General features: G+C 47.9%; 1 protein-coding gene across 12 annotated transcripts in view; it reads left to right on the top strand.

Annotated features, from left to right (window-relative positions):
• LZTR1 (leucine zipper like transcription regulator 1) overlaps nucleotides 1-26081 on the top strand; it is a 277591-nt gene that overhangs the window by 226982 nt on the left and 24528 nt on the right. For 11 of the 12 annotated variants that reach the window (XR_004000204.1, XM_030561051.1, XM_030561054.1 and 8 more), the window contains 3 exons: nucleotides 7171-7297; nucleotides 11792-11941; nucleotides 24266-24371. Coding sequence is in view for 11 of the 12 variants with exons in the window: in XM_030561051.1 (XP_030416911.1) it covers nucleotides 7171-7297; nucleotides 11792-11941; nucleotides 24266-24371 (383 nt within the window). In the remaining variant the exon portion in view is untranslated. Of the gene's footprint in view, nucleotides 1-7170; nucleotides 7298-11791; nucleotides 11969-24265; nucleotides 24372-26081 lie in introns of all 12 variants that reach the window. The other variant, XM_030561052.1, reaches the window with a different exon arrangement.

Genomic DNA, 26081 nt, shown 5'->3' with positions numbered 1-26081 from the left:
TCTGCCTGGATGCCCCCCCACCCCCCGCCTGAGCCTTTTGAGTTTAGGTGCTGCAACAGGATCTATTGGTCCCCAACAGTGCTGCTAACAAAACTCCAATGGAAGACAGACCTCCTGTGCTTGCCACCACATGAGTGGATTGTGGAGAGCCAGCAGGAGATACCGAGGATTGGGGAAAGTGTGGAGAAAGGGTCATGCCAAATTGTAACACTTCTTGATGCCCCTTAATCACAGCCTCCAGGGGAGTTTTTTCCTCCATTACTGGACCAGGAGATTAAGGGGAACCATCAGTAGTCTCAATGAGGTTGGGAGTGATCTTGCTTTGCAGGGGAATATGCAGGACCCAAGCCTCACCTGTGTCTGCGAAGCAGTCGGGTACACCTGACTCGATGAGAACTAGTGAGACAGGAGTTTACAGGGTCACCATGGGTATGAGCAACTGAATCAACACCTGCAAGTGAGAAGCCCTGGGACAGAGTTCAGGGTGTGTTCCAGTCAAGACCAACGTGTGGGAGAGCTCTTTTTCCTGATACCTTGGAGTCATACATGGCAGGCAGAGATGGAGTGACCTGACTCACCAGAGTAGAAGCAGAGATGGTGCTGGCAGTGTCACTCCTTTTCTGCGAGGTGAGCTATCAATAGCCTATGTCCACCTGCATCAACTTGGCAGGAAGCATTGATAAAGAAGTAACAGAAAATGACCCCCATTTTTTCCTCCATTTGTTCCTGTAACCAGTTGTCTGTATGGATGGTGAGATCCATGAGGGCATGCAGACTTGTGGAAGTTTCCACCCAGGGCAATTCATCTTTAATTTCTTCTCACGGAACCCACCAGAACTGGTATAGGTGTGCCACCTCATTCCAATCTGTATCAGCGATGAGGTGGCAGAATTGTACTGCTTATGAGCCTATGGTACCCTGCCTTTGTTGGATGTTTCTTAGAGCAGCCTCTGCTGTTGGAGCTTGGTGCAGATCACCAAACAGCACTGAACTGACTTGCAGGAAGATCTCCCAGGTTGACAATACCAAAATGTCGCACTCCAAGAGGAGAGAGGCTTCCCTGAACAGCAGGCTGATAATCAAGCTCACCTTTATATAATCAGTAGGGTAGGACTGAGGACGTATTATGCACAGGAGGCAGCACTGGTTTATAAAACTATGGAATCACTGGTAATTACCATCAAACCGTTCTGGCAGACATATCAGGGAACAGGGCACCGTGAGCCATGTCTGGAGTACAGTGTTTTCAGCATGCAACTGTGTGACTCACTCTTGCAATACCTAATTCTTCTTTGAACGCTTGCTCATGTCAATTCCATTTTTGGTGTGCGTGCGCTCACATGCACAGTTGTTGGAGATTTCTGCCTTAGCGGAATCCGTAGGGCTGGCTGTGGCACCCCCCTAAGTGGCTCTCCTATGCAGCAGTATATCAGGCATTGCTGGCCCTGCACCCTCTCAGTTCCTTCTTACCACCCGTGACGGCTGGTTGGAGTGCCTTGTCTTGCTTTACAAGAACAGTAGCAGTGTATCCATTGACTTGCTAGTTGTGGTTGTACATAGTTTTATAGTTAGCTAGCTGATAGTGTTAGTTAGTCAACAGAGTCCCCTGTTAGGACTTTGCCCCACTACTCCAGCTTTAAGCCATGTGCATCATGCAGCAGGCCGATGCCAATCAGCGATGTGCACGATAGCTGTCTTAAGTGTCTGGGAGAAGGCCATCGCAAGGACAGGTGCTGCATCTGTAAGAACTTTCGCCCGCAGACTCAGGGTATGTCTTCACTACCGGCCGGATCAGCGGGCAGCGATTGATCCAGCAGGGATCGATTTATCATGTCTAGACTAAACACAATAAATCGATCCCTGAGCGCTCTCCTGTCAACTCCTGTATTCCAGCTCAGCGAGAGGCGCCATTTCCAGTTTATGACGATGCCCTTTGGTCTTTCGTTGGCCCCAAGGGTATTCACAAAATGTATAGCACCAGTGGCTGCTTACCTGAGACGTCGGAGAGTCCAAATATACCCATACCTCGACAACTGGTTGATAAAGGGCTGGTCTCCGGGTCAGGTGTGGAAGCATCTTGACCTGGTCTGTTCCACCTGTCGCGACCTGGGGTTTATAATAAACGAGACAAAGTAAACCTTAAGCCCCGTACAACACATAGAGTTAATTGAATCGGTCCTCGACTCCACTTGAGCCATGGCTTTCCTCCCCAAGACTCGGTTCCAGGCCATGTCGGACCTTATCGTGGACTTGCAGGCCCACCCACTCATCACCGTCCACACGTGCCTTAGGCAGCTGGGCCACATGGCAGTGTGTACTTACATGGTCTGGCATGCATGACTCCGCCTCAGACCTCTTCAGGCATAACTGGCATCAGTCTATGTCCCCAACCGGCACAACATGAACTGGGTGGTCAGGATTCCGGACAGCGTCCTGGCGTCCCTCGTCTGGTGGCAGGATCCCACGTCGTTGTTGGAAGATGTTCCCTTTGCGGCCCCACCCTCATTGGTGCTCCTTGTCTCTGACACCTCAGACCTGGGCTTGGGAGCCCACCTTGGCAATCTCAACACTCAAGGCCGTTAGTCAAGTCAAGCTCTTTCCCTTCATATCAATGTCAGGGAACTCAGAGCGGTCTGACTGGCCTGCTAGGCCTTTCTACCTTGTATATAAGACAGGGTGGTACAGGGTCCTAACGGACAACATGGCTACAGTTTTCTATATCAACAGGCAGGGCAGAGCCAGGTCGTCGGCCCTTTGCTAGGAAACCCTCTGGCTCTGGGACTTCTGTCCACAGTACATTATCCATCTCGTAGCCACTCATCTTATGGGGTCCAATAACTCATTGGCAGATTGCCTCAGCAGGACATTCTTGTCTCGCCGTGAATTCGTCCAGAGGTGGTCAGCTCCATCTTCTACAGATGGGGGACTCCCCAGGTGGACTTGTTTGCTTCCATGCAGAACAGGAAGTGCCACGTCTTCTGCTTGATTGGGGGCATGGATAGAGCAGCCCTGTCTGACCCCTTTCTGCTCCCATGGTCAGGAGACCTGATGTACACCTTCCCTCTGGTACCGTTGCTGCCAAGAGTCCTCATGAATATCAAACAGGACAGGGTGAGGATCATCCTCCTGGCATCAGTGTAGCCAGGCCAGCACTGGTTCAGCACCCTTCTGGATCTCTCGGGAGCAACCCCGTTCCAGCTACCATTGAGGTTGGACCTGTTGTCCTGGAACCACAGCAGTCTTCTGCACCCCAACCTGGCAGCACTACATCTGCGTGGTTAAACGTGCAGCAGCAGCAGTGTTCAGCAGAGGTTCTGCACATTCTGTTGGGAAGCAGGAAGCCCTCCATCAGTGCAACCTACATAGCCAAGTAGAGACGGTTCATCTGTTGGATTGCAGACAAAGGTGTTCGTCCCTAGCGGGCCTCACTGCATCTTATTCTGGACTACCTCCTGCATCTCAAGCTCCAGAACTTGTCCATCTAGCGGCCATCTCGACCTTCCACCCGCTGTTATAGGGTACGTCTGTTTTTGCTCAGGATATCATGGCCAGATTCCTTAAAGGCCTGGAGCACCTCTTCCCACAAGTCAGAGACCCCATCCCTCCATGAGACCTGAATCTGGTGCTGTCTCAACTCAGGGGTCCTCCCTTAGAGAGCCCTTGGCTTCCTGCTCTCTCCTCCTCTCCTGGAAGGTCATGTTCCTGGTTGCAGTGATGTTGGCCTGTTGTATATCCGAGATTCAGGTGTTCACCTTGGAGCCACCGTAAACGGTCTTCTACAAGGACAAGGTCCAGCTAATGCTGCACCCAGCTTTTCTTCCTAAAGTAGTCTCTCAGTTTCATTGGAGTCAGAACATTTATTTACTGGTCTTCTTTCCAAAGCCGCATAAGTCAGAAGAGGAGCGCAGGCTACATGCCCTGGACATTAGGAGGTCTCTGGTCTTCTATGTGGATGGGACCAAGTCATTCCGTAAGACAATGCAATTGTTCGTCACAGTGGCTGACAGGGTGAAAGGTCACCCGGTATCCACTCAAAGAATTTCTTCTTGGATCACTGCCTGCATTCACTTCTGCTATGACCAAGTGAAGGTGCCACCCCTGGCAATCGTCACCACCCACTCTTCTGTAGCCTTTCTGGTCCATGTGCCTATCCAGGGCATCTGTAGAGCGGCCACATGGTCATCTGTCCACACTTCTATGTCCCACTACGCGCTGACCCAGCAGGTCTTGGACAGTGCTGATTTCGGTAGGGCAGTACTGCAAGCTGCTAAGCTGTGAACTCTGAGCCCACCTCCGTTGATACTGCTTGTGAGTCACCTAAAATGGAATTGATGTGAACAAGATCTCGAAGAAGAAAAACCAATTACCTACCTTTCATAACTGTTCTTCTTCAAGATGTGTTGCACATGTCCATTCCACTTCCTGCCCTCTTGCCCCTCTGTTGGAGTTGCTGGCAAGAAGGAACTGAGAGGGTGCATGGGGTGTCACTCCAGGGGGCGCCACAGCTTGCCCTATGCATACCGCTAAGGCAGAAATCTCCGACAACTCTGCCCATGGGTGCGCGCACACCTTGAATGGAATTGACATGAGCAACACATCTCGAAGAACAACAGTTACAAAAGGTAGGTGACAGTTTTTTCTCTGAGGTCAGCTGAATGACCTAGGCCTGCAAGGCTTAATTGTCAGCCTGAAGTCAGGCAGACCCACTTGGGAGTGCCCAATGCTTCCAGAGGTTTAGCCAGCTCCATTTTACTGGCACCAAGCCCACTCCTGTGGCTTAAGTGGTCTATGCAAACTGACATGGGGAGTCTGACCTAGTGGTCAGACCAGGAGTCAGGAGCCACACTGGGTCAGATACCAGGAGATTAGATTCTGAGATATGCCAGAGGGCAGATCAAGAGTCAGATGTAAGGAGTCAGGCAGGATCAGGTTACCCGGAGATCAGAGTCAGGTAGTAGGAGCAGGTAGTGCAAGGGAAACAGTCCTGAGCAGGGGCAACCCAGTTACACGGACAACTTTTTGTTCCTGTGCTTGGGTTTAAATACAATCAGGGACATTCAGGAACCCAGAATTCAACCTAGCAGATTCCAGAATTGGAGTTCTCTGCTCTGTCGGAATTCAACTTCTAGTTCTGGTGCCTGTTAGCAGCCACTGAGTGGCAGGGGGTAGTGGATCAGTGTTCTCATTTCACTCATCATGAGTACCTGGTTCATACTAGGGAAACTGATGATCCAGCCACCGAATAACATTATCCTTTTTAGGGACACATCTAAATAACTTTCCAACCAACATTCCTGATGCAATTCTTCTCCCCTCCCCCCCAATGTTTGAGCCACAGTAGAAAGTGTCCAAGGTCAAGCTATCTCCTCTGAGGATCTCTGGGTGGATCTCAGGTTATGTCCGACTCTGCTGTCAGTTGTCTTGCCTTCCTTCCCCCACACAGGATGAGCACAAGCAATGTCTATAGCATTGCTTGAGGAAGTGTCTTTGGTTAACATTTGTAAAACAGCTACGTGGACTTCCAACCATATGGTTGCGAGTCATTATGCTTTAGTAGAAGACTCTGCTATAGGGCATGCTATGGGGCAACGGTCCTTCATGCAACTCTGCCACCTGCCTCCTTGCACTCTCTTCTTTCTTTAGTACTAGTTGTCAGTCACCCACAATGGAATACACATAGGGACCAGTACTTGAAGAAGAAGTTATTTACCTTACAGGTTATTTGAGATTTGTGATCCCTATCATACATACTACCCACTCTCCTTCCCCTCTGCTTCAGACCTTGATTAGATTCATGGTAGAGAAGGAATGGGAGAGGTGGTTGGTGTGCTCCATCTTTTATCTCCTTGGGTGGAGGCCCAAGGAAAGTAAGGGTGCATGTGCGAGCCAGCGGACACTGCTTTCAAAATTCTCTGACTCTGGGAGCATGGAGTCATGCATATCCCTAATGGAATACAGATAGAGACCACACATCTCGAAGACCCTCCAGTTACTGTAAGGTAAGTAACTTCCTCATGCTGGGAGTGAGCTCGGGCTGGAGATTGGCAAGGCAGATCTTGCAGTGAGAGAGGGAGGCAAAAGAGACAAAGGTGGAGGGAGGAAGTGAATCAACAACTATATCAATGGAAGAAAGGATGAGAAGGCTGAGAGCAGATAAGAAGTCACTGATGTTGAAGGACGAAGTTGCAGAAAGACCAACTGACAGGGCATGAGGGAGTTGGGAGGAAATGGGTGATGCTGAAAGGGAGGGAACTCAGCAACAGAGATCAAAGAAAGCAATGCTTGTTGAGATCAAATTCTATGAGAGTTGACCGAGGGCTGCAGATTGAATGAAGAGGAGAGGAAAAGAAAGTGTGCAGCTAAGGGGTTGGATGGGTTGTTACCATGGCAGCTGAAGTCTCTGATGCTGAGTGTGGGAGATTGTGAGGAGAGGAAGAGAGAGTGAGGAGTTGAGATCAGAGAGGAAGGCTGATGGGGAGGAGCTGGATGGATGTTGGGTGACAGCAATATTGAGAAGGAGATGAGAGAAGTCAGATGCAGCACTGTTCAAAAGAAGAGAGGAGGGAGGTATTGGAAACAGCAGCAAGGGGACAGGAGAAGTCCCGTACCCCACTACAGTCTGATCCAGGGCAAGGGTGTGAGAGAAGGAGAGGCCTCTATAAGAGACGGCAGCTGCAGAGGAATCCAGGTCTCTTGAAGAGCCAGGAGCTGAAAGGAGTAAGATAGGAAGAGGTCGTGGGTGGCTGAGATCTTTGTAGATATGTTTGTAGATATGTCATGGCATTCCAGAGACAGCAAGAGAAGTGGAGGGGGAATGGATGTGAGGTTAGTAATGTTGGCACAAGAGGGACTGGGGGTGGGTGAGGAGGTGGACTGAGGCAAATGTACCTGAGGTAAGGAAAAGGATGCGGGTATAGAACCTCACTAAGGGCATCAGCCTTACATACAGAACAAATTTCCAGGCATCATGTCCTGGCCTTATCCATGGCATACAAGAAGGGGCCTCCTATAGCTCTGAGAATGTGATGAAGTGCCTGCCTACTAACAACTCCCTTGATCCCATGGGAAAACCTATATGTAGATGTGGCTCAACCGTGTATTAACTTTTATAGCAGCTGATTATCTGGAAATGTCTTCTTTTTAATCATTTCACCGTGTTGCCTCTGTCAGGAACATCTTTGATTCAGGATATGAAGGCTTATCTAGAAGGAGCTGGGATCGAGTTTTGTGATATCATCCTCCTGTTAGATGGCCACCCAAGACCAGCACATAAGGCAATTCTGGCAGCCCGCTCCAGGTGTGTGCACTCTGATCAACCATTTACTGAAACTTAGAAACTTTTTTAAAGAGTCGTCATTTACTAGAGCAGTAACAAATGTCATGTGTAGACATGATTTCTTAGTACTGCATCTTGGTTCAGCTTGTTTTGGAGCTCACAAGAGAATGGGCTTCTATTCACTGAGATCTGAGTAATACATAGGATTTTCCCCCTATAAATTAAACATAATAGAGCCATTAAGCAACAGTGACTAAAATGTGAATTAATTTGCCATTCCAGCAGGGAAATGTTAGGAAATCAAAACCTTAGTTGAATAATAGAAGGTCTATATCCTATCACAATTTAAAAAAGAAGCAAATAATCACGTATAAAACTACTGTCATATAGGGCTGGTCTACAGTACAGGGGAAAATCGATCTTAGATACGCAACTTCAGCTACGTGAATAACATAGCTGAAGTCGAAGTATCTAAGATCGAATTACTCACCGTCCTCACGGCGTGGGATCGATGTCCGCGGCTCCCCCTGTCTATTCCGCAACTCCGTTCGGGTTGGTGGAATTACGGAATCGTTATAAGCGCGTTCGGGGATCGATATATCGCGTCTAGATGAGACGCGATATATCGATCCCCGAGCAATCGATTGCTACCCGCCAATACGGCGGGTAGTGAAGACGTACCCTAACTGAAAAGGAACAAGTGTTCAAAAAGAATAAAAAGGATGTTCTAAAAAATGGAACTGCAGCTCAAGCGATGCTAATAGAATGAGGCCTAAACTTTGGTATGTAAGCTATGAGGTAGAGATTTAAGAATCCATTGAACAAACATAAAAATATCAATACATTAGGGGGTAGATTAGTCTCTCTGGGTTCCCACTTGGTTGCAGGTGTAAATAATTTACCCATTTAAGGGTGTATCATACTTCTCCACCCTGGCACAGCCAACCAGCTTCCTTTGCTGGTGCATGTAGTGGGGAAAGGTCTATATTGATTCTACCTTTCCCTGTACCCTCTTCACTGAGTCATAGGGGGAGCATTGGGTACATGGCATTGGGTTCTGCAGTGCATAGAGCTGCAATCTAGACTGCCTTAACCTGGCTGAGCGAGAGAACTGGGACTCTGCTCTATATATGGCTATGTAAAAGATAGGTGTGATCTAGTCCTATATTAGTACATCAAAGTAAGAAGCCAATGGAGAATCAGCAGGCCTGCTAAACCATGTAAAGGGAGTAATTGAAAAGGATAAGGGGATTGTTGGTGAGATAAATGGTTCATAGATTCCAAGGCCAGAAGGGACCCTTACATCATTTAGTCTGACATGTATATCACAGGCCATAGAATCTTGCCCTTTTACACTGTATTGAGCCCAGTAACTTGTGGTTGACTAAAGTATGTCTTCCAGAGAAGATGTGCAATCTTGATTTAAAGAGATAGAGAAGCCACCACCTGCCTTGATAGTTTGTTCTAATGGCTAATCACCTTCACTATGTGTATTATTTCTAATTTGCATTTGGCTTTAACTTCCAGCCACAGGTTCTTATTCTGACTTCCTCATTAAAGAGCCCTTTAGTACCTGTGAAGAAAATACAAGGGACATGGTAATTAAATCACCTTTCAATCTTCAAACCCAGTGGTTATGGCACTTGTGTGAGATGTGAGAGACCTGGGTTCAAAACACTGCTCCACATCAAGCACAGTGGGGATTTGAACCTGAGTCTCCCAAATTGTGGATGAGTTCTTTAGCCACGGGACTGTTGGTAAAGGGTCATCACCTCCTGCTTCTCAGTTTTTGTTGAGAAAGGGCTGGCCAAGTTTAGGTGACTGACTCCAGAAGGCTCATGGCTGTGACCCCCAGCTAGAGGGAGGCACCTCCCTCCCTTTAAGAGGAGGCTGCACCCCTCTCCTCAGTATTTCCTATTGACTGGCTTAGACAACTCTCCCCTCAGCATGCTGGCTTTTGAGAATCCCTTTTTAAGGCATCTAACTCTCCTCAGTTCAGGGTTTGATAAGGTGACCCTATACAGCTTCATCCTCACTGATCAGCATGGTTTACAGATGGCCTGGGACAGATGAAGCAGGAGAGGAAACTAGACAGGAAGACAGCTAGAATGCCATTGGCAGAAATCTCAGGCCAAGCCTGACTGGTTGTGACATGAAGAATTTGGAAGGGAGAAATTGTGAAGGGCTTTAATCAGGTATACAAGTTGAAGAGAATGTAAGACTGAATGCCATTAGGAGTCTATAGTAACCTGTGAGAAGAACGTTCACTCAGCAGCTCTTGTCCAGAAATTATGAGCATGTCATTCAGATTCAGGCACCTGAAAAAACTAACTCTTACATATTCAAAAAAGGAAGGGAGAGCAGGATCAATTGTCCAGAGTGAGTGGTACAGCTGGTGGGATGAAGAAAAACACTTTGCCATGCTAGTAGATGCAAGTTATGTTATATGGAGAGAAAGGGTAGAAAAGGAGGGAAAGCAGAGTAGGATCTAGCTCAGAGGTGAGCAAACTGGCCTGCGGGCCACATCCAGCCCGTGGAACTTTCCTACCTGGCCCCTGAGCTCCTGGCCCCTGAGACTAGCCCCTGGCCCCTCCCTTGCTGTTCCCCCTCCCCTGCAGCTCGCCCTGCCACTGGTACAATGCTCTGGGCAGTGGGGCTGCAAGTTCCTGGGGCAATGCCACTTCAGAGCCTGACCTGACTCGGTGCTCTGTGCTGCATGATGTGTGGCTGTAGTGCCGCCAGCCACCGGTGCTCCAGGCAGCGCGGTAAGGGGGCAGGAAGCAGGAGGGGTTGGATAGAGGGCAGGAGAGTTCGGGGTGGTGATCAGGGTGCGGCGGTGTGGATAGAGATCAGGGCGGTCAGAGGGCGGGAAACGGGGGATGAATGAGGGCAGGGACTCGGGGGCAGTCAGGAAGGAAGGGCGGGGTTGGATGGGGCGGCGGGGACAATTAGGAGTAGGGGTTCCGGGAGCAGTCAGGGGACAGCGGAAAGGGGTGGTTGGATGGGGTGTGGGTCCGAGGGGGCAGTCATGAAGGAGGGGAGGTTGGATGGGGCAGCAGGGGGCAGTCAGGGCGGGGGTTCCAGGGGGTGTTCAGGAGACAGGGGACAGGGATGGGGCAGGGGTCCTGGGGGACCATCAGGGAACCGGGGGTTGGTTGGGACAGGAGTCCTGGGGGTGGGCTATGGGGGGGAGTAGATAGAGGATGGGGGCTGGGCCATGTCCCCCTCCTCTAACTGGTCCTCCATACAATTTCCCGAACCTGATGCAGCCCTCAGGCCAAAAAGTTTGCCTGCCCCTGATCTAGCTTGTAGCTTTCTATTAATGATGGAACAAGGTTAGTAGATGAGCACAATCTAATACTATCATAGGCAAACCTACTAATGCCTATAGCCAGTGAAAATGGGTTCCTTCCATTCAGTATCCAATAATAATTGGAAGTAATTGGAAAATGGAGGGAGTTAACGGAACATTTTGACTTTTTGTGGGAAAAATCCTTGATTTTTTTGTTTAATTTTTTGGCAATACTTTCTGCAAAAATTTTCATTTAGTTAAAATCCAATTTTCCATTAAAAAAAGTTTTGATGGAAAATTTTAAGCCAACCATAATAATCCTTAGCATTTACATACTTTAGTACTTTACAAACAGTATCTAACAAACCATCACAATATCCTTGTACAGTAGGCAGGTAACCATTTATATTAGTGTCTAGCCCCCCAAAAAACAGGAGACCCATCATGTTTGACGTTTACCAGCACTTCATATGCAAAGTAGGTAAATGAATTATTACAGTGTATTATATCCTAACTTTTATATTTTTGAAAATTAATTGCCATAAAGAAAATCCACATGGCATTGTTTCCTATATAGTATCCTATAGCATTGTTGGGATTGTGGTGCTTCGTTGCCTCACACACAATTTATCTGAAACATGACAATACAACATTTGAGAGACAAGGTGGTTGAGTGTGACAGGATGTCTGGGGTACAGCCTGGAGCTGTGGGTTCCCCCTTAGCTCTCCAACCTGGGCTGTCTCTCACAAAATTTTGCTAGTGATAAGCAGTAAACCGCTCCAGGTGCTGTGATCACTCAGCCACCAGCATGCAGAGATACACTCAGCTAAATTGTTTGAATGTTCTTTAAGCCATTCATGAACTATATAGAGGGAAACACTAGCAAATCCCCTTTGGGAAGAGACCTGAAGAAGAGCTCTGTGTAGCTCAAGAGCTTGTTTCTTTCACCAGCAGAAGCTGGTCCAATAAAAGATATTACTTCATCCACCTTGTCTCTCTAATATCCTGGGACCAACATGATTACAAAACCACTGCATACTATATTTGAGGAGGCATTTAGAGGCAGTTTTTCCCTCCCCATAGTAGCTAGGAAGTAACCTGTGTGAAAGCTTCAATGTTTTGTAGCCCCCTTCGAACAGTACTTAGTGAAACCATCTGCAGAACCTTTCTTGTGATTATGTAAAATCCCCCTGTGTTACATTGGTCACCTTTCCTTTTCCAGTTACTTTGAAGCCATGTTCCGTTCCTTCATGCCAGAAGATGGACAAGTAAATATTTCTATAGGTGAAATGGTTCCCAGTAAACAAGCATTTGAATCTATGCTGAGATACATTTACTATGGTGAAGTGAACATGCCTCCTGAAGATTCCCTGTATCCTTATATCTACTGAAGTCTAAGGTCTGTAGATGCAATTGAAACACACACTTTGGATTTCTTTTGCTATGAATACTTTTAATTTGATATGTTGGGCCTGATTCTGCCATGTCATGCACCTGGTGTCATCATTTACACCTGTGCAAAGTGAGTGAAAAAAATCTGCCAGACCAGAAGAGTAGCATATTACACCTGTAAATGCCTTTATTGTGAGGCAGTGGAGAATCAGGTCCTTCTACTGGACCATGAAACAGTTCAGCTGAGTTAAACAATAACTAGTGTTATGATTTTGTCAGGACATTTTTAAATACATGTCATGGCAGAGGTGCTTGAAAACAACAATATGTCACAGAAGGAGGGAGGTGAGCCCACCCCACACTCACCCCACAATGGCAACTCTTGTCCTGTGGACTGGGCCCAGCTATCCACTCTAAATATTGTGACCTAGCACATGGGGTCCCAGTGTTGCATAGGTTTGAAGAGTCCATGCTGCTATAGATGGAGATGGTGGGGCAGATGGAGTGATGCTGTGACCCCATGCACAAGTTTGCAACACCACTTAGTTTGAGCACATTTCATTTGGTTTGGATGGCATTTGATGGACTTAATGCAAATTCATGCTTTCTGTGACTATCATGACAAAATCATAGCCTTAATTATAACTAGCCAGAGACTTGAACCTGGCTTTCCCATATGAGTGCCAAGACCACTGATCTATGCAGTCAGTTTCTCTCTTTTCCTCACCTAATGAATATTTAATTATACAAAGTGGAACAGCTCCAACAGGACAGCTTGAAAAATACCTACCCCAAAATATCTAATAGCCTGGCACTTAAGGTATTCACCTGGAATATAGGAGACGGGTTCAAGTCCCTAATCTAGAGAAGGGTTATGAATCTGGGTCTCGCCAGTCTAGGTGAGTGTGTTAACCACTGGGCTATGTGCTGTAATGGCGGCAGACTCTGTTTTGGGTTGTTTGTGTGAAAGGACTGGCGTGTCTTAGGCAGCTAGGGGTAAGAGGCACAAAAACACTGAGGTACTTAACTGTCTCCTAGACATCACTGACTTTCACAAAATTACTGTTCAGCTGCCACTGAACCATATAGGCACCTAAATCCCTAAAGGCACCTGCATTTCTGCTGGTGGGCATGCCCAAAGCTGACTAAATCCTAACACTGCCCTCACAGCTAACATGGCATTCAGAGCCTAAGCTGCTTCTTTGAGTAGATGCAGCCATGTACTCCACTTAGGGTTGTGCGTGCTAGGGCTCTGGAGCTGGAGAACTTCGCTTAGCAATGTCTGTAAAGGGGAAGTGCTCACACCTCCTTGCCATAGCCTCTGGCTATATGAGGCGGCACCACCCTGACCCCTTTCATTTCCTTTTTACTTCATGTGGCTGGAATCAGAGCTCTGTGTGGTTCTTAACCATGCAATCTCTCGCTATCTCTCACTATTTTTTTCTAGTGTTTGTTCTAGTCATAGATCGTTAGTACTTAGTGTTAGTTAAATGTAGTGTTAAGGGGTGGGATAGCTCAGTGGTTTGAGCATTGACCTGCTAAATCCAGCATTGTGAGTTCAATCCTTGAGGAGGCCATTTAGGGATCTCGGGCAAAAATCTGTCTGGGGATTGGTCGTGCTTTGAGAAGGGGGTTGGACTAGATGATCTCCTGAGGTCCCTTCCAACCCTCATATTCTAAGTATTCCCTGGTGATGCCCTCACCATGGTTTAAATGTTTTTATGTGGGGGGAGTGATTCCCCCAACAACAATCCCCACACACTGCTTACTATGATGTCTATGTCATGGAGCAGTGTGCAGTTCCTAGGTCATTCATGAAAGGGACTCAGCTGACTAGGGACCTTTGCCTTAAGCAGCACGTGCTTGAACAGGCCGTGTGGCCTGCTTCAGCACTGAGGACCTCATCAGAGTGGAGGTCATCCTCAGGTTTTGAGAGTGCTGCCATTTCATGCTCTGGAGCCAGTGCCTCTCCAAAGGGATGGAGGAGTTGTTCCCCATCAAATGCACTGAGGGAAAGGTCACATAAGATCACTCCAGGTCTCATGAAAACTCTTCTGCATCCTCCAGAAAGAGTGTGGACCAGCATTGTGTTAATGCCAGCATACAAAGAGGGTGTGGGTACCTCTAACCACTTCCTGATACTGCGCAGAAAGGTCAGATTCTACCGTCGACTCTGATTCTTGAATCCAGTATCAACAAGAGTGATGTTGGCACTGGCACCAGTTGTTTCCATGTTGGCAGCATATCAGGTGGCAACAGACCTCCTTTGCCTTTCCATCCTTATCCCTCCACTGAGCCATGATTTTGCCATGATTTTGTGTCATTTATAGCCCCCTTGCATGGACAGGCCGCTGAACCTTTTCGTCCATTGGCACCACACTCCGATGTTCCCCTTCCACAGTCTATGGAAGCAGGGCTGGTATGGGCTTGGTGCAAGAGACCTCTTTGGCAGTGGAAAACTCCTTGGCACCATTGCATTCACACCACTAATGTTACTGTGGCAGCTCTCACTGCCCTCCACTTTGGAACTGTCAGCTACTTCAGTGCCACCACTGACTTTGGGGTCAGCACTGCTCCCCCCCATTGGGAACAATTTGGCAGTGCTTGGCCTCACCTTCAATACCTGAGGATTTCAAGGCCTAACAGGACATTTGGCAGTGCATGGCTGCTCCCCTGGTCATTAAGGCAGAATTCCTGCAGGAGAACACCATTATGTTGCTGGATATCCTGTAGTTGTTTGCTCCTGGGTGAGTGGCTCCTCTTACTAATGATGCACTCCAAAGGGTTCTTTGGAGAATGCCAGCTTCAGTATCACATACTACAAAGCACATTCTACACTACGGAACTATTCTGATTTTACAGAAACCGGTATTTGGAAACAGATTGTGTAAAGTTGAGTGCACGCTGCCACGCTAAGCACATTAATTCGGCAGTGTGCGTCCATGTACCGAGGCTAGCGTCGATTTCCGGACCGTTGCACTGTGGGTAGCTATCCCATAGCTATCCCATAGTTCCCGCAGTCTCCCCCGCCCATTGGAATTCTGGGTTGAGATCACAGTGCATGATGGGGCAAAAACAGTGTCGCGAGTGATTCTGGGTAAATGTCGTCAGTCAATCCTCCCTCCGTGAAAGCAAAGGCAGACAATCATTTCGCGCCCTTTTCCCTGGATTGCCCTGGCAGATGCCATAGCACGGCAACCATGGAGCCCGTTCAGCCTTTTTTCACTATCATATGTCTACAGGATGCTGCTGACAGACGCGGGGTACTGCAGTGCTGCACAGCAGTATTACCTTGCCTTTGCAAGTTGGCAATGACGGTTAGCAGTCATATTGTACCATCTGCTGCTGTCATGGGTGCTCCTGGCTGGCCTCGATGAGGTCGGCCAGGAACGCATGGAAAAAAATGGGAATGACTCCCCAGGTCATTCCCTTCTTTACATTTTGTCTAAAGGTAGAGTCAGTCCTGCCTAGAATATCAGGCAAGTCTACTAAAGAACCAGAGAGGCAAACAGCCGCTCCGGGTCAGAGTCTCAGACATCTCGCAGAAATGATGAGCTGCATGCCATTCTAGGGGGTGCCCCTGCAACAACCCCACTTGTTGCTTCCTCCTCCCACACTCCTCCTGGGCTACCGTGGCAGTTATCCCCCCATTTGTTTGATGAAGTAATAAAGAATGCATGAATAAGAAACAACACTGACTTTATTGAGATAAAACTGGGGGGAGGCAGCCTCCAGCTGCTATGATATTCCAGGCAGGACTGAATCTCCAGGATACAAAGCTTAAAGAAGGGAATGACCGGGAGTCATTCCTATTTTTGCCCAGGCGCCCCTGGCCAACCTCACCGAGGCCAGCCAGGAGCACTCACAGGATGATGACGATGGATACCAATCCTATTGTACCATCAGCAAGGCAAGGCAAGCGGATGCTGCTGTGTAGCTCTGCAGCACCGCATCTGCCAGCAGCATCCAGTGGACATACGGTGACATTGAAAAAAGACGAGAAATTATTTTTTTCCCTTTTCTTTTGGAGGGGGAGAGGGGAGGGGATTGACGACATATACCCTGAACCACCCACGACAATGTTTTTGACCCTTCAGGCATTGGGAGCTCAGCCAAGAATGCAAATGGTTTTCGGAGACTGCGGGAACTGTAGGATAGCTAGAGTCCTCAGTCCCCCCTCCCTGCCTCCATGAGCATCCATTTGATTCTTTGGCTTTCCGTTACGCTTGTCACGCAGCACTGTGTTGAGTCCCTGCTGTGGCCTCTGTCTATCATAGCCTTGGAGATTTTTTCAAATGCTTTGGCATTTTGTCTTTTGGAATGGAGTTCTGATAGAACAGATTCATCTCCCCATACAGAGATCAGCTTCAGTATCTCCCATATGGTCCATGCTGGAGCTCTTTTTTGATTCTGGGACTGCATGGTCACCTGTGCTGATCCGTGCTCTACGCTGGGCAAACAGGAAATGAAATTCAAAAGTTCGCTGGGCTTTTCCTGTCTACCTGGCCAGTTCATCCGAGTTCAGATTGCTGTCCAGAGCTGTCACAATGGTGCACTATGGGATAGCTCCCGGAGGCCAATACCGTCAAATTGCGGCCACACTAACCCTAATCCGAAATGGCAATACCGATTTCAGCACTACTCCCCTTGTCAGGGAGGAGTACAGATATCGGTATTAACAGCGCTTTATATCAATATACTGGGCTTCGTTGTGTGATTAATTCAGTTAATTCGGTTTAACGCTGCTAAATTCGATATAAACTCATAGTGTAGACCAGGCCAGAGAAATGCTGTTTTGTCCTGGTGCAGGGATTTGAGGGCTTTTATTTCCACCTGAACCCAAATTCCTGGTCATAACTGTGGTCAACGATAGAGGCTGGCAGGGCAGATTTAAGTCCACTGCTAAGAATGAGGACTCTAAAAGGATGGACTTTATGGGCAGGAATATTTACATCTCCTCCTCTCTGCAAATGTGGATTGCAAACCAGCAGGCATTGTCCAAATATGAATTTGTAAATTGGATGTCCATGTCTAAGTTTGCAGATCAGCTGTCTGAAACCTCTAGAGAGAAATTTTGGACATTCATTACCAAAGGCTGCTTGATGGCCAAGATATCATTTCAGTCCATGCTAAACATCACGGACACTTCAGTCAGAGTTGTGGCCTCCACAAGACCATGACAAGGGCATCTTGGCTGCAGAATTTGGGCATTGCTCCTGACATGCAGCAGGCTATAGATCTGCCCTTCGATGGTTGAGTGCTTTTTTCAGACAAGATGGACGAGACTCAGTACTTTTTCAAGGATTCTAGGGTCACCCTATGTTCCTTGGGTTTGTATGCACTGGCAGTGCAAAGGTGCCACTATGGTCAGCAGCAACAGCAGCAATACTGTCCACAACACAGTTTTGGGCAGTTTCAGCTTTCCATGGCAGTTTGGATGTGCCTGAGGTTCTTGGGCCACATATCTGTTTGCACGCAGATGGTTCAGTTAGCAAGATTGCGCCTTTACACCTTCAAATGTGGTTCAGGATGGTTTACCATCTGACTCTTCATTCCTTGGACAGATTGATCCATCTCCCTCCACTGGTCCTGGACTCCTTGCAGCGGTAGATGATTCCAGAAAATATATGTCAGGGCATTCCCTTTGTCCAGCCCCTGCCAGCCAGGTCTATTGTCACTGACATCTCCCTGGTGGGCTGAGATGCACAGCTGAGGTCACTGAAAATTCAGGTTCTGTGGTCAGAGCAGGAAATGTCACTGCATATCAACATGCTGGAGCTTCAGGCCTTCTATAATGCTTGTCCTGCCTTTCTGAACCACATCAGGGGAGCCATCATTTACATATTTACCAACGATATTGTTGTGATGCATTATCTGAACAGACAAGGGGAGCACATTTCAGGGTGGTCAAGTTATGGCAGTTCTGCATTGAGGAGATTATCACTCTAATAGCCGATTGCTTGCCTGAGGCCCGGAATCATCTTGCAGACCATCTCAGAATGAATTTTTCCCTGAGTCACGAGTGGTCCCTGAAGACAAGCATTCTGCAGGTAATCTTTGCAGCTTGGGGCATTCCAACGATGGACCTGTTTGCTACAAGGGACAACAGGAAATGCCATCTGTTCTGCTCTCGAGGAGAATTCTGTCTGGGCTCCCTGACTGACACCTTCCATCTCAGCTGTCCAGCTCTTCTGTATGTGTTTCCCCAATCCCGATCATACCACAGGTCATCCTCAAACTGAAAGCGGATCAGGCCAAGCTCATCCTCCTTGTCCCAGCATGGCTGAGGCAGTGTTGATTCTCCAACCTTGCTCTGTCAGTTCAGCCTCCTTTATCCCTTCATCTTCATCCTGACCTACTCACTCAGAATCATGGTCATGCCTTGCATCTCATGCTCAGCTCCCTGCATCTCACTATGTGGCTGTTTTGTGGTTAAATGAGAATGAAGTGTTGTTTGGCAGCCATTCTACAGGTTCTATTCAATAGAAAGCTCTGTACCAGAATCGCCTGTATGACAAAATGGAAGCATTTTTTTGGTGTGGTTGTCAGCCCACACAGTTCAACTGATGCTGGTCTCTATCCAGGACATCTTAGAGTACTTGCTGTGTCTTCAGCTGCCTGGCCTTGCCTTTAGCTCTTGAGGTTGGACCTGGTGGTGATTTCAGTGTTTCATCCACCCATTCTTGGAAGATCAGTCTTTTCCAATGCCATGGCGGCAAGATTCTTTAAAGGCCTTCTTCATCTCCATCCTCCAGTATCTGGAGAGCCAGTTACTCTGTGGGACCTAATACTATCCTGGTGGATTTGATGGGGCCTCCATTTGAGCCTCTGGCATCTTAACCCTTTCAGCTTTTGTGTCAGAGAACTGCTTTCCTGGTTTCACTAACATCTGCAAGGGGAGTCTCTGAGTTGCAGGCTCTGATGGCAGAGCCTCCTTATACACGGTTCTCCAAAGACAAAGTGCTTTATGGCCACACCCAATATTTTTGTCTAAAGTGGTCTCCCAGTTTTATTTGAACCAGGTGGTATATGTACTGTGATGGGGCAAGGCCAGATGGCTACAGTAATGTACTGAGGAACAGGTATGTTAGCCCCAGGCTAAACAAATCCCTAGTACCGTGGTAACCAAATGGCAGTTGCTCCAGGTTAATCAAGGCACCTGGGGCCAATTAAGATCTTTCTAGAAGGCAGTGGAGATAGCTACATTGATTAGATCACCTGCAGCCAATCAAGGCAGGCTAATTAAGGCACCTGGGTTTAAAAGAGCTCACTCCAGTCAGGCGAGGAGGAGCCAGAGGAGAGGAAGTGCAGGTGAGGAGCTGGAAGCAAGAGGCAAAAGGAGCTGAGACTGAGGGTGTGCTACTGGAGGACTGAGGAATTATCAGACCATCAAGCATTATCAGACACCAGGAGGAAGGTCCTGTGGTGAGGATAAAGAAGGTGTTTGGAGGAGGCCATGGGGAAGTAACCCAGGGAGATGTAGCTGTCATGCAGCTGTTACAGGAGGCACTATAGACAGCTGCAATCCACAGGGCCCTGGGCCGGAACCCGGGGTAGAAGGCAGGCCCGGGTTCCCCCCAAACCTCGCAACTCCTTATCAGACACAGGAGGAGTTGACTCAGACTGTGGGTTCCACCAGAGGGGAAGATCACCGAGGTGAGCAAATCCGCTAATAAGCGCAGGACCCACCAAGGTAGAGGAGGAACTTTGTCACAACTGGTGTCAGCAGTGGGATTTTTGGTGTGCACAGCACAGCGGAAGAAGGAGGATGATTTTAAAAAAAGAGAGAGAGAGGTTTAATTTTTTTTGTCACCACAATGGATGACGTAGTGCGAGCACTGATACAAGCCACAGCGGCTCAGCAGGAGGCTACCCGTGTCCAGGCAGCCGCCCAGCAAGAAGCAGTACGGCTGCAGCAAGAGCAGAAGACCACGCTAGTAGGCAGATGGACACAAGCAGCCATCAGAGAAACTACCAACACGGAAGGTAAGCCCGAGGCTGGTCCCAGCCATGATGGCGACAAGCCGTTGGAAGAAGCAGAAGCCGGCCCCTGGGAGCTCAGGCAGGTTAGTCCTGGGAGAGAAACTTTCAGATGGGACCAGGCAGAGGACCCTAGATATGATAACATCAGGAAAGAGGTGGCTGAGATAGATGGGATACCAGTGATGGGGAAGGTCCGGGGTCCAGGACCCTACTTTATAGTGAAGAAAGATCTCTTGTACTGTGTGGTGCAAATACAGGAGCAGGAGATACATCAACTTCTGGTGCCACGAAAACATCAAAAAGCCATATTGAGCCTCGCCCACAGTCACCTGTTTGGAGGACACTTAGGGGTAGAGAAAACCCAGGCCAGGATCCTGCGGAGGTATTTCTGGCAAGGAGTACATGAAGATGTCAGGCGATACTGCACCTCTTGTCCAGAGTGTCAGCTACATAGCCCTTGCCCACACTTACGGGCCCCTTTGATACCTCTTCCAATAATAGAGGTACCATTTGAATGCATAGCCATGGATCTGATTGGGCCCCCAAAGAAGACAGCTCGGGGCCACCAACATGTGCTAGTTGTACTAGACTATGCAACCCGATACCCAGAAGCCGTCCCCCTACGCAACACAGCTTCCAAGACAATAGCTAAGGAGCTAGTACAGATCTTTTCCCGGGTTGGGCTACCCAAGGAGATACTGACTGATCAAGGGACACCTTTTGTGTCCAAGCTGATGAAAGATCTCTGTTCATTGCTCCATGTACAAGCCCTACGGACCTCTGTATACCACCCACAAACAGATGGTCTTGTGGAAAGGTTCAATAGAACCCTCAAGGCCATGATCAGGAAAGTGGTGAGCCGGGATGGGAAAGACTGGGATACCCTATTGCCTTACCACATGTTCGCCATCCGAGAAGTTCCACAAGCCTCCACAGGTTTCTCTCCGTTCGAACTACTATATGGGCGCAATCCCCGAGGCATATTGGATATAACCAGAGAAGCCTGGGAAGAGGAGCCAAATGCCTGAAGGGGGCATTTTTAGAGCTTCGGACGGCTCTCTGTAATGACCCCATACTCATAGCCCCAGACTTTGCCAAGAAAATTATTTTACAGACAGATGCTTCTGAGGTGGGGTTGGGGGCGGTTCTGTCACAAATGATTGGAGAAGAAGAACACCCAATCCTCTACCTAAGCAGAAAGCTGCTCCTAAGAGAACAGAAATATTCAGTAGGCGAGAGAGAATGCCTTGCTGTCAAATGGGCCATGGAGACACTGCATTATTACCTCTTAGGCCGGCGATTTACTCTTGTGACGGACCATGCATCCTTCCAGTGGATGCAGAGAAATAAGGAAAAGAATGCAGTAGTCACCAGGTGATTCTTATCCCTCCAACCATTCCAGTTCTGCATATGGCACAGGGCTGGATGCCACCATGGCAACGCTGATGGTCTTTCACGAGCACACTTACTGGTATCCCAAGTTGCCCAACCCTATGGTGTTGAGCAGAGGGGGGATATGTGATGGGGCAAGGCCAGATGGCTACAGTAAAGTACTGAGGAACAGGTATGTTAGCCCCAGGCTGAACAAATCCCTAGTACCATGGTAACCAAATGGCAGTTGCTCCAGGTTAATCAAGGCACCTGGGGCCAATTAAGATCTTTCTAGAAGGCAGTGGAGATAGCTACATTGATTAGATCACCTGCAGCCAATCAAGGCAGGCTAATCAGGGCACCTGGGTTTAAAAAGGAGCTCACTCCAGTCAGGTGAGGAGGAGCCAGAGGAGAGGAAGCGTGGGTGAGGAGCTGAGACTGGGAGGGTGTGCTACTGGAGGATTGAGAAATTATCAGACAATCAAGCATTATCAGACACCAGGAGGAAGGTCCTGTGGTGAGGATAAAGAAGGTGTTTGGAGGAGGCCATGGGGAAGTAGCCCAAGGAGTTGTGGCTGTCATGCAGCTGTTACAGGAGACACTATAGACAGCTGCAGTCCACAGGGCCCTGGGCTGGAACCCAGAGTAGTGGGCGGGCCCGGGTTCCCCCCAAACCTCGCAACTCCTTATCAGACACAGGAGGAGTTGACCCAGACTGTGGGTTCCACCAGAGAGGAAGATCACTGAGGTGAGCAAATCCACCAATAAGTGCAGGACCCACCAAGGTAGAGGAGGAACTTTGTCACAGTGCCCATGTTTTTTCCTAAGCTGCAGTAGACAAGAAGCTGGATATGAGTCAACAGTGTGCTCTTGTTGCCAAGAAGGCTAATGGCATTTTGGGCTATATAAGTAGGGGCATTGCCAGCAGATCGAGGGATGTCATCATTCCGCTCCATTCGACTTTGGTGACGCCTCATCTGGAGTACTGTGTCCAGTTTTGGGCCCCACACTACAAGAAGGATGTGGAAAAATTGGAAAGAGTCCAGCAGAGGGCAACAAAAATGATTAGGGGTCTGGAGGTAGGGATAGCTTAGTGGTTTGAGCATTGGCCTGCTTAAACCCACAGTTGTGAGTTCAATCCTTGAGGGGGCCATTTAGGGAACCAGGGTAAAAATCTGTCTGGGGCTTGGTTCTGCTTTGAGCAGGGAGTTGGACTAGATGACCTCCTGAGGTCCCTTCCAACCCTGATATTCTTTGATTTTATGATTTAGTGTCATCCTCAAACTTGCTGAGGGTACAATCCATGCCATCCTCCAGATCATTAATTAAGATATTGTGCATCACGTAAGTGGAATACTCTGCTGCATGTATTTGAAGAAGAAGAAACAATTACTTATTGTAACTGGTTCTTCTAGATGTGATACAGACATGAATTCCACGACCCACCCTCCACCACCTCTGCATCAGAGTCTAGTCTCGGGATGTTCGTTGCAAAGGAACTGAGTGGGGTTCAGGCGTCACTGCCTCCGAAAGCCTGGAATGGCGCTGTGGCCAGGAGGTGTGAGCGCTGCCCCTCTGCAGGTACTGCTAGGGAAAATTCTCTTCCTCTGATGCACTGGTTACGCACACGCCTAAGTGGAATTCACACGTCTGCATCACATCTTGAAGAATCTTGAAGGTTAGTAAGTAACCTTTTCTTACACCCAAGCCACAGTGGAATTCTCAAAGTAGGCGTTCCCCTGCCCATCTCACTTGTGCAGGGCCTGATCTGGTTGATGCACTCAGAGCATGCTAAACCCACACAAAAGGGTAAACAAGTCAACCTGATAGCCTGGTGTTTACAGCAAGCACCAGGAGTGTAGGAAACCTGTGTTCGAGTCTCTGCTCCAAATCAGACAGAGCAGGGTTATGAAAACAGGTCTCTCACCCTCCCAGGTGTGTACAGTGGGCTAATGGAGGCTGGACTTGATGGCCTCTTGAGAGCCCTTCATTCCTATCATTTTAAAATGGGGTGGAGGATAGTGTCTCTTCAATTCTCTGTGAGAAAAAGCTCACTTGGTTTGGGTTCAAGGCTAAGAATCCTGAGCAGAGATAGGTATATCCTTCCAGTCTGTCACTTAGGTATGTAAATCCCTTTGTGAATCTGGGCCCTAAGCCCTCTGCATTTCACTCCTGGCCAGCTCAGGCAGTTCCCTGCTCAATTGCTGGCTTCTGAGAATCCAGTTCATAGGTGTTTAACTCTCCCCATACAATGGATGGGGAGCCAGACCACCTAACTCGGGCTGTGAATACCACTTTGTGGCAAGGTGCCTAGGAGTTAAGTACTGCAATGCCAGGATCCCCTTTGTGAGCACAATTATGCAGGACTTACTCCCTGCTCACTATATTTTTGATCCATTGCTGTCATTCACAATGTCTTACAAAGAGTATGCATGCCTCAGTATGTTGGACTGGTCCACTGACTAACCATCTTGCTGTGCAACTCTAGGGGAAATACTTTATGCACATTTTTGGAGGGAGCTTGCACGGACCACCATAGAGTCATAGAAATGTAGTGCTGGAAGGGACTTGGAGAAGTCATCAAGTCCAGTTCCCTGCTCTAAGGCAGGACCAAGAAACCTAGACCATCACTGATTGGTATTTGTCCAACATGTTCCTAAAAACCACCAATGATGGGAATTCTGCAACCTCTCTTGGAAGCCTATTGCAGAGGGTGAACTACCCTTATAGTTAGAAAGTGTTTCCTAATATTTAATGTAAATCTCCCTTGCTGCAGAACAAGATTACTTCTTGTTCTATCTGAGCAGCTGGCCCCTGTCCCTGAGGTCAGCCACGCTGGCCGCTGCAGAAGTCACGGAATCCATGACTTCTGCAACCCCCGTGACAGACACGGAGCCCTAATTATGACCCACTTGGAACACAAATTTGTTCTCCTTGACTAGCTTTATAGCTACCTCTTCGCTGCCCCTTATTATTATGGTTTCTACAACAACAGACTTCAAGCATACTGCAAGCAGAACCTGGAAATGAATGTTACAGTGGAAAATGTGCTCCAGGTAATTATCACTGATTCATTTTAATTTGTCAATGGTAGTCTTCAATACAGTAAATATTCAAGAAATTCAAAGGGTCCAGCAATACCAGCCAGAAGGGTCTGTGATTTACTCACATTCTCAGACAGAAATAATTGGCTAAACTGCAGTTAAGATTGTAGGGTACTATAATTTTTGGGTGGAAAAGCATTAGAATGCATTGGAATTGAAACAGAATTTGTAAACAAGAATATTCAAAATTTGAAAGTATGGGGATGAATTGTGAGATAAAACATTTGATGTTTCTAGGCCAAGCTGTTATACAGATGTGAATGGGGAAAGTGTATTAAAATGTTTACAAAGTTTTACCTGTGTTGTTCTTCAGAGGCTTCTGTGCATCCCTACTTGCAGGTCTGACATCCTCTGGCTTCAAGTTCATGGAACCTCTACTACAATTGTATCCAGTAGGGCTGCATAAGCCCTCCTAGCGATGTCAGTGCTCAATGTCTGAATCTATATAAGGCAGTGCAGACCCCAATGTCTTCATTTCCTTCTCTGCTGTGCAAAGCATTAGGATCCTCGCTGTCTGTGACTTTCTGCCTAATTATTTAGTAGACCATCTTTACCATCTGAATTTTCTTTTATTCACTTTAATTAAAAGAAAGAGAGAGTAGTGTAGGAGATTGATCTGATGTTGGTACATGCAGAGATGGGAGGAGTAGAGCCCTAGAAAGGCTGTAAGTCTATCTGACAGTCTATCGGAAATCAGACATGTATGTTTCATGAAGCTCATACTCCATCACATTCATCCCCAGAGTGTGCCATGATCAGCAATTGAGCCTAAAGGCTTATCTGTCTTTCAAACCAGTGACAGCACAGGCCCAGCTGTCAGGCTGTCAAGGCAATAAAATCTGGGCCCACAATGACTCTCCTTGGCACAAAAACCCACTACTATTAAATGAGTGAAGACTTGGAACCTGTCTCCAGCCTCTTCACCCGCTTCAACTTGGGCTTCTAACAAGGGTTCCAGTGCCAGGTTTGTGCCTCAGGCAGCACTGACCTCTCCTGTGAAGCATTCTCAGGCGTTCTCATCTGCATTGACATTGATGATGCAGATAAGTTTGACTCCTCAAATGGTATTAGTTTCTGGACCCTTTTATTGAGAGAACATCCTCAGCTATTGAAGATCCTTCTGTGGCACCGGCTGCACCATCCTAGGGATATACACCATTTGCACAGAAGAAACAAAGGAAGGAAAGCATAGGTCTGGTTCTGGGGAAGTGAGGAAGGAAAGAAGAAAGCATCATAATCAATCTCATGGAAATTCCCCAGGGCTGATTTTGAAGAAGGTCTCAGCTCTTTTAGTTGTCATTGGCCCTGCAACAGCTGAAGACTTCCCCAGTTCATGTTCCTGGTAATCTGTCAACTTTTCCCAAGACTAGTCAACTAATCCCCATACAGGATTTTTGCTTCACTGGTGCACGGTTTGGCTTTAGAACTTTCTCCTGATTCATCTCTGGAATTCCTGATCAGTAATGCCCAGGATCTCCCTTTGGCTTCACTCAGGCCCCCTGTGAGTGAACCATCACCATCAGCCTTCATGCACCTCTTCAGTTCCACAGAGCACTCTGTCTTCTATGATATCAGGAGTTCACAGATGTTGCTGTGGCCTTCGCTTCACAAAGCTTTAAGGGCACTACTTGGTGGTACTTGAACTGTGTGGTCTCTGCTGCA

The sequence above is a fragment of the Gopherus evgoodei genome, chromosome 4, assembly GCF_007399415.2.
Source record: "Gopherus evgoodei ecotype Sinaloan lineage chromosome 4, rGopEvg1_v1.p, whole genome shotgun sequence".
Lineage (NCBI taxonomy): Eukaryota > Metazoa > Chordata > Testudines > Testudinidae > Gopherus > Gopherus evgoodei.
The sequence above is the reverse complement of the archived record's forward strand: the minus strand, read 5'-3'. Positions and strand labels throughout refer to the sequence as shown.